Source organism: Penaeus japonicus, unplaced genomic scaffold, assembly GCF_977035675.1.
Source record: "Penaeus japonicus unplaced genomic scaffold, GWHDUDI00000001_assembly GWHDUDI00000001, whole genome shotgun sequence".
Classification (NCBI taxonomy): Eukaryota; Metazoa; Arthropoda; class Malacostraca; order Decapoda; family Penaeidae; genus Penaeus; species Penaeus japonicus.
Window position 1 is genome coordinate 57,307,256 of NW_028234403.1, and position 8,453 is coordinate 57,315,708.

The 8,453-nt window shown below is 52.5% G+C and overlaps 1 protein-coding gene and 1 pseudogene across 1 annotated transcript; one reads left to right on the top strand and one right to left on the bottom strand.

Moving 5' to 3' along the window:
* Window positions 1–206: 206 nt before the first annotated feature.
* On the bottom strand, window positions 207–7,101 carry LOC147472579 (histone H2B-like; annotated as a pseudogene).
* A 35-nt stretch (window positions 7,102–7,136) lies between these two features.
* On the top strand, window positions 7,137–7,603 carry LOC147472580 (histone H2A-like). The gene has a single exon (XM_086543208.1). It carries the CDS (start codon window positions 7,189–7,191, stop codon window positions 7,558–7,560), a length of 372 nt encoding a protein of 123 aa, XP_086399334.1. The 5' UTR covers window positions 7,137–7,188; the 3' UTR covers window positions 7,561–7,603.
* Window positions 7,604–8,453: the final 850 nt, after the last annotated feature.

Consider the following 8,453-nt stretch of genomic DNA (forward strand, 5'->3'; position numbering starts at 1 on the left):
TACAAGCATAGATAAGAATTTTGATAAACCCCCCGCTAAATAAACAAACAAAACAGCTGACCCAAACACGCGCCGTCGGTTGTAGCAAAGTAAACAACAAACCAAGAATAAAACGCCCATGACCTTCTATCGTGCTTTATTTCAATTTGTGGCTCCTAAACGGAGCGATGTTGTAGAGGAGGCAGGTAAACGTGCAACCTTCTAATTTACTTGGAGGAGGGTTTGTACTTGGTGACAGCCTTGGTGCCTCACTCACAGCGTTGCTTGGCCAGTTCTCGGGCCGCAAACAGCTGACGGGCGGTCTGGATTCTCCGGCTGGTGATGGTGGAACGCTTGTGTAGTGTGCAAGGCGGGAAGCCCTCAGCTGCAATGCGTCAAAAGATGTCGTTCACGAACGAGTTCATGATGGAACATGGCTTGGAGGAGATACCGGTGTCGGGGTGGACCTGGCTTCAACACCTTGTAGATGTAGATGCTGTAGTCTCTCCTTCCTCTGCGCTTCTTCTTCTTATAACCCTTGGGTGATAGACTTTTGGGCCTTTCCGGCCTTCTTGGAGCCTTATCCGGAAGTTTTTGGGTGGGGGGGGCATCACGGTGGTTATACCTTCAGTAAAACACTGATAAAGGATTCAGTTCAGTTCAGTTCAGAGAGATTTGCGAAGGCTTTCCTTCGCCGGGCTATATGCACGAGGCGGCGCGGCCTCTGCCAGCTATAAGTGCTGACTCATCTGATCATCATAACTGAATGCTTACCGTGGCAGGTTGGATTTGCCTGAAGGCTCCGCTCCAGTTGCACGGGGGGAGGAAAGCAATAGGCATAGCCGCCTTACCAACCCACCGTTGGCTGTCGTCTCAGGGCATCCTGCCTGAGGAAGCGAGTGTGCTCGCATTCATCAGTTTAGTGCTCTACAAGTTTGGCCCGTCCGGCGCTCCACAAGGGCTGCGGCGTTTCTCATCATGCCCAATTGTGGGTATGAGTTGCCACGCACAAGGGTAGCCTAATCTCAGTCTGTGAAGATTGACTTCGTCTCGCCTTGGTATTCTGTTAGAGAGTATCAGCGACTCATAGCCTGTGGCTCTGAGTACCAGCTGGCCGAGGGGGGGGGGGGGAGTTCGAAGGTTGGTTTTGGGCGCTCGCTTCCTCTCTGTGGCGCTGCAGGGCACCGACCTGCCCTGCAGCCATCAATTTACGCTTAGCAGTTCTCGGTAGGATGCACCACAAGATTACTCAAGGGTTTTTTCCTGCCTTCCTCCGCTAGCCTGTCAGCTACATCGTTCCCTTTAATACCAACATGGCTTGGAATCCAGTTGATGACAATGCGTCTACCCTGATCCAGGATTCTCTGAGCAATAGTGAGAATCGTGGTCAGAAGGTAAACGTTATCAAGGGGCGTGCTTTGCTGCAGGCTGTCAATGGCGGCCCTAGAGTCTGTATGTATGACAACATGCCCGTCCGTCTGGGCTGCATGGGCTAGGGCTCCCATAATAGCGACAGCCTCTGCTTGGAGCGAGGAGGCATTGTCGGACAAACGACCCCGCATAGCTTGTGCTACGTCCCTTGCTGCAAAGCCGGCGCCTGCAGTGTGGGAAATGGGGTCTACAGAAACATCCGTGAAGTAGGTTTTTACTACCTGTGGATGATTTCTGCAATGTTCCTCTCCGCCTCAGCCTTCAAAAGAGACGGAGAGTACTGAGTCTTTCTCCTTGACAGGTTCATGTCAGAGTGCTCTATCAAGTATCTTGCCCACGGCGGGGCTGCCCCCCCCCCCCACCCTTTTTGGCATAGTCAGGGTGGGGGAGGTCCATGCCCTTGACCAACAGAGTCTCCTTGAGCTCAAAGCGTTTTACTAATCAACACCCTGGCTGTATGAGACAGCCAGGAGTTGTTGGCAAAGAGTTCATGGTTCTGTGCAAGCCGACGCTGCACTTTTTGTCTTAGCTGCGAGTCCGACAGGGACTGTAAGACTTTGGCAAGAAAACTGAGCGCATCTGATCGATCCGGGTGTCCAGAGGGAAAAGGTTGGCCTCCAAGAGTAGGTTGGCAACTTAGCCCATATAGGAGCACCCAGAATGATCCTGGCGGCATCGTTTTGCATGACGTCAAGCCTTTGCCGTAGTCTTCCTTTTCTCTTTTTGCTTTCCCTTTTTTTTTTCCTTTTCTATCTCTTTTTCGCACTTCTTTTCTTTTCCCAGGCTTGACGTAATCAGGGCGACGGAGGCGTAGTCCACAATGGGACGGACAGCGTGCACATAGAAGGATCTTAGTACACGGTGCCCAGCCCCTAAGCGCCGCCTGACAGAGCTCTCATGACAGAGAGTCTTGCCTTGGTCGTTCTAGGAGATATTGAACTCCGAGCGGAAAGTAAGCTTACTGTCAACCCATACCCCAGGTATTGGAAGAATGAACCCACTCTAGCTCTAACCCTTGGACTCGCAGCCTTTGGTCTCGGACATCTGTTTCAGCGCCATTGCCTTCGATTTGGTGCTGAGATCTTAAGCCCGACTCTGCGGCATTCCTCAGACATTAGATCCAGACAACGCTGGGTCTTTCTGATTAAATTCTCATTCTTCCTCCCAACAGAGATAATTGCCAATCATCTGCATATGAGATGATCTTGCACCCCACTGGGAAGTGGAATGTCGAGGATGCTTAACATGAGGGTGTAAAACAGAGCCGGGCTGAGGACCCCCCCCCCCCTGGTGGAGTGCCATTCTCCAGGGGTAGATGCCTGGAAAGGTGACCTTGGAACTTCACTCTGGCAGTTCTGTCCCGAAAGTAGTCACAATCCAGGCAAGCAATCTGCCCTTGATTCCTTTGCGGATCAGGACCTCTTGAATGGCATATCGCTCCAGTGGGCTCGCCAATTCAAAGGCCTTCTCTGGACGCGCAATTCCAGGTCCAGGAAAACAATGACAGATCTGGTTTTGCTGACAGTGCTCAGTAAAGTGGCTATACTGTGAGCAGTGCTCTTACCCCTTGTGAACCCGTGTAGGTGTTCATTGTGGAGGTCCCAGCTTCCATTGGAGCGGTTCAGTACCATTCTCTCTGCCGTCTTTCCCAGACAGCTGAGTAGAGAGATGGGGCGGTACCGACCCGGCTCCTTTGGTTTAGGGATGGGAAAACTATGTCAGCCCTCTTCCAGCACTGTGGTAGTGAGGAAGTCTCCAGGACCTGTTGATAAGATGCAAGAGTGCAAGCCCACCTTCAAGTCCTAGGTGGGAAATGATGGGGTAGGAGATCCCATCACAACCCGGGGCTGACCGCGAACTGGTCTTATATGTTCGCCTTAGTTCCCTCAGAGAGAACATGGCATCGGCATCATCAGGCTCGACCGCCTTTTCTCTGATGAGGGATGCTGCCTGGAAGCAGTTCCTCTGGCATGCCCTCAACTCTGCTGGTAGACCGGCGCTACTTGTTCTTGCAGAGAACTCGAGTGCAGTCTCTCTGCCTCCGACCGCGGGTCATGGTGGGTCATTTGGGGGCTGAGCGATTTGTGGCGTCTGATGCGGTTCCACAGCTCTGTAAGGGAGGTTTGGTGGCCAAAGGACTCACACCACTCCAGCACTTTTCCTGCTTTACCCTCTTAGCAGTTTCCTGAGCATCCCTGAGAGCCTCTCTCAAAAGAGCGTGGTTCTCAGGGGTTCTCTGTCTGCGGAAGTGTCTTTGCACATATTGATTCTGTGGTTGACCTCCTTCACCTCATCATTGTAGTACCAGGCGTCTTTAAAACACCTGGACCACGGACGAGTTTTGGGAATGGTCTCTGAGGCTGCTCGTCTATGGCATTAACTAGTCTTGCCTCAAGTGTATCCACATTATCATTATGTGAGAATTCACTGGTTCTGAGGCACCTGGCCAGGCCTCCTGGAAAGCTTTCCAGTTGGCCCTGTCCACCTTCCATCGAGGATTGTGCTGGGGCACAGGGGCTGGGCCAGCATCCAAGATGGTGGTGACTATCCCATAGTGATCGCTCGTGGCAGTGTTGTCCACAGACCAACGAATCCTCTCGACCAAGGCCGCAGTGACAAAGGTAAGGTCAAGGACGCCCCGCCAACGTGCGTAGGCTCTGGTTGTTGAGGAGAGCAATCTCGGGGCCTGTCTCAAGCTCCGTGTCTATGTGCTTGCCTGCCGCACTCCGGTTCCGCGTGGGAGCCAGGATGGGGTGGTGGGCATTGAAGTCTCCCCCTATGAGAATTGGCTCGTGTGCCGCAGCAGCACAGACTTCACTAATATCTAAGCTCCTACAGGTTGGCCTGCTGTACACATTGTACAGCTTGAGGGGACCCCCAGCCATATGGATCTCAACTGCTAGGAGTTCAACACCTTCTCCACACTGCACAGGATCGGCAATCAGGGAGCAGGGAATATTCGACTTCACCAGGGTAATCAAACCTCTGGTGCCTTCATTAGAGGGCAACACAAAGGGATGATATCCTGAGAAGCGAACAGTGTCTCCTGTTAGAGTCTCCTGGGGCATGACAATGTCAATGTTCCGAGATCGCACGATCGCGTGGAGAAGGGCATTCCTCCAGGAAAAGATGTTGATATTCCACTGCAGTATGCTTAGATTAGGATCCATTGTACTAATCTGAGTCCATTAAGTCTGCGTCGTCAATGACGTCGACATAATCCGTCTCAGTGTCCGACGTCCCAGTGTGGGTAACGTCAGACATTTCAGAGTCTGACAACTCCTTGGTGAGTTCCTCACTGATCGTGATTTCCTCACTGGACTAGTCACTGTCGTCAGGACAGGTCGAGCCATTAGAAGGGCTGGGTCTCCTGGGAGGTGGAGAACCCCTGGTCGCCTTGACCTTCACTCTGGATGGTCGTGGCTTCCTCGGCCTTTGGGGTTTGGGTTCAGGCTCTGCCAGTGTGGTCTTGGCCGCGGGTTGGGTGGGGAGACAAGTCTCGCCCTGGGGGTTTGTGGGGAGAGGAGTCTCGCCCTGAGTTGGATTGGGTGTAGAGGCCTTGGGCCTTACATCCCTTTCCTTCAGGGCAGCGACAGTCTGGGTCATTGCCGTGACGGCGACCTCGATGCCTTCTCCGTCTCTTCATGGTCCGTCCCAATGCTGACGCAACTGCTGTGACAACTGCCGTCAGCAGGAGCGTCAAGTCATTCTCCGTAAACAGAGTTTGACTCTCCGCTCTTGGGTTGGCCTTTGGTGTGTTCCCAGACCCCTTCCGGGTCTGTTTCCGTCTTGGAACACCCACCAGGGCCGGAAACTCCTTTGTGTTGGAGGTATCCGGTGGTGGTTTTGTTTTGGGCGGTGCTTCCTTCCTTTAGGAGGGGGGGGAGCCCTTACCCCTTTGTTCTGCCCCAGACGTAAGTGCCTGGAGGGGCAGGAACAAAGTCCGGTCGTTTTGCAACGACCTCTTGTCGCCGTAGAGCCTCTTCCTTCCTGACGGAACATCCGAGGCTCCAGGCATGGTGCTTTTTGTGGCAGTTGGGACACTTGGCAGTAGTGTCCCGCTTGCCCTCCTTGTGTGCTTTGAGGCACACCTCCGTGCTGTGTGCCTGACTACAGACACCACACTTCGGCTTTGCAGAGCAAGTGGCCTGGTGGTGTCCGTACTTCTGACACGTGAAGCAACGGAGTGGATCAGGGACATACGTCCTGAGGTTGTAGGAGCCCCAATTACCAAGGTCCAAGGACGCAACTGGGGCTCCCTTCAAGGTGACCAGGACTTGCCTGGTTGGGTGCTTCCCTTTGGAAAGTCGGGAAGCTCCCACCACCTTGGGATGGGGACCTCAAGGTCATACATCTGAGGGAAGCCAAGAGCACCATCTTGGACTTCCTCCTCATCAGAAGTCAGGGCCGCCAAACTCACCTTCCGTCCGTCCTGGAGCTTGTCAGTCTCCTGGAGGAAGGTGAGAGTGGACTGGTCCTTAGGGATGATTATCATGCCTTTGTCTTTGGCAATTCTAATCGTCAGACGGCACTGTCTCTGGGTTTCCAGAGCCCGTACCATCTGATAAGCGTTGTCGAATCCTTCCGGTTTAGGGGGAACCCTAAACTGGGGGAACCGACTCGGGGCTACAGACTCGCCCTCCGAGTCTGTAGCCGGCCGAGGACGCTTAATGCCTGCCTTCCGAACCGACGCCGGAATTTTGGCAGTGGGGCCAGCAGGGTTGGAGGGTCCTGTCTGGCTTCCATTTTTAGCTTGACTCGTCTTCTGAACCGACGCCAGAGACTTGTCAGTGCCAAGGGCTGGTTTGGAGGGTCCAGCCCGAGGCTCTTGGGTAGGCTTTCTCTGAACCGACGCCAGAGCCTTTCCCAACTTTTTACTTTTGTCACCAAGGACCTTAAAAGGTTCCAAGGTGACAGCCTTGGTCATCTTCATGCCAGGTTCGTCAACGTGGGGGTCAGTCAGGGTTTTTTTAGAATGAGAAGATGCCATATATGTAGTGTTCAATTCATCCTCCCACGCCCCCACCCACCACGGAGTCCAACAAGGGGAAGCTGTGCACTGAGACCATGCTCAGAAGCCACAGGGGTGGTGGGAGGATATACGCAACCCCTGCCTCGCATTGATGGCACTCGCAAATACATGCGATTGCCTGCAAGACAGGAGCTGCTTGACCCTAGCCTAGCTCAAAAGAGAGACCAGCCGATTGACCTAATCGAGCCAAGATCAGGCCACCCGTCTTGCTGGAATAGAGGACCAAAGAGGCGTGTTGCTAGCCGCAGGGCGTACTCATACACGGCATCGCTCAACCTCCAGGACTCCCGTCTCCCAGCGCACAGGGGCGCCACGCACGGCAAACACGTGGGCAGGTGTGTGCCCCCCTGGGGGGAGGACCAGGGGGGGGGTGTGATCCCACCTACTAGATCAGCACCTAGGAACGCTTAGTCGTCCTTCCTCGGAGAATCAACCGCTAGAAGGCCACCTCAACGGGAGGGAGAGACTGGCCAATTCTAGAACGGGCTCTTCCGAGGAAGGAGTTCAAGCCCCCGCGCCACGACAAGGCGGTTCCTTATTGCGGGGGAAGGATTTTGACCTGAAATTTCCTTATATTGGCCGACACGGGCGCCAGCCTCAGGTGAGTGAGCCGCGGCTAGTGGCTCAAAGGGCGTGCCACCGTTGCCATCTAACGCCATCGGAAAGTTTCAACGGTGGGCGCCTATAAATAGGGATGCTCTCGATTGCAATTGCAAGGTTTTTGAGATACCTATAAAGCAAACATCATGTCAGGTCGTGGTAAGGGTGGAAAGGTCAAGGGCAAGTCAAAGTCCCGCTCGAGCAGGGCCGGCCTTCAGTTTCCTGTAGGTAGGATTCACCGCCTTCTGCGTAAGGGAAATTACGCTGAACGTGTCGGAGCAGGTGCCCCTGTGTACCTGGCTGCCGTCATGGAATACCTGGCTGCTGAAGTTCTCGAGCTGGCAGGTAACGCCGCCCGTGACAACAAGAAGACCCGTATCATCCCCCGTCACTTGCAGCTGGCCATCCGTAACGACGAGGAACTGAACAAGCTCCTCTCTGGTGTGACCATTGCCCAGGGTGGTGTCCTGCCTAACATCCAGGCTGTGCTCCTCCCCAAGAAGACTGAGAAGAAATAAATCTTTCTCTCGGTTGCCTCTTTTCAACAACATCGGCTCCTTTCGGAGCCACAAAATCTCCCTAGAGATGTAATTGACTACTCAACTTATCAATCCCAAACTAATAAACTACCTACTCAAACCCAAGCCCCAATGCATAGATTGCAATATCAATGTCATAGTCTTCAATAACATTGCCATCATACTCAACTTCTCAACAACCTACAAAACAACTCACCGATGCCCCCACACCCAAAATCAATTTAAAATTCCAAAATCAATGTTCATAAAGAGTGAGAAAGAGAGAGAGAGAGAGAGAGAGAGAGAGAATCAAAGCGAAAGAAAACATAAGAGAGAGAGAGAATCAATGCGGAATAGAGAGAGAGGGAAAGAAGAAGAGAGAGAATCAATGTGAAATAGAGAGAGGGAAAGAAGAAGGAGAGAGAGAGAATCAAAGCGAAAGAAAACTTAAAAGAGAGAGAGAGAATCAAAGCGGAAGAAAACATAAAGAGAGAGAGAGAGAGAGGGAAAGAAGAAGAGAGATAGAGAGAGGGGGAAAGAAGAAGAAGAGAGAGAATCAATGCGAAATAGAGAGAGAAGGAATGAAGAAGAAGAAGAAGAAGAAGAAGAAGAAGAAGAGAGAGAGAGAGAGAATCAAAGCGAAAGAAAACATAAAGAGAGAGAGAGAGAGGGAAAGAAGAAGAGACATAGAGAGAGGGGGAAAGAAGAAGAAGAGAGAGAGAATCAAAGCTAAAGAAAACGTAAAGAGAGAGAGAGAGAGAGAGGGAAAGAAGAAGAGAGATAGAGAGAGGGGGAAAGAAGAAGAAGAGAGAGAATCAATGCGAAATAGAGAGAGAAGGAATGAAGAAGAAGAAGAGAGATGGAAAGAAGGAGAAGAAGAAGAAGGAGAGGGA

Excerpts from the sequence above, each read along its gene's own strand:
- LOC147472580 (XM_086543208.1), top strand. The coding sequence starts at position 7,189 with ATGTCAGGTCGTGGTAAGGGTGGAAAGGTCAAGGGCAAGTCAAAGTCC.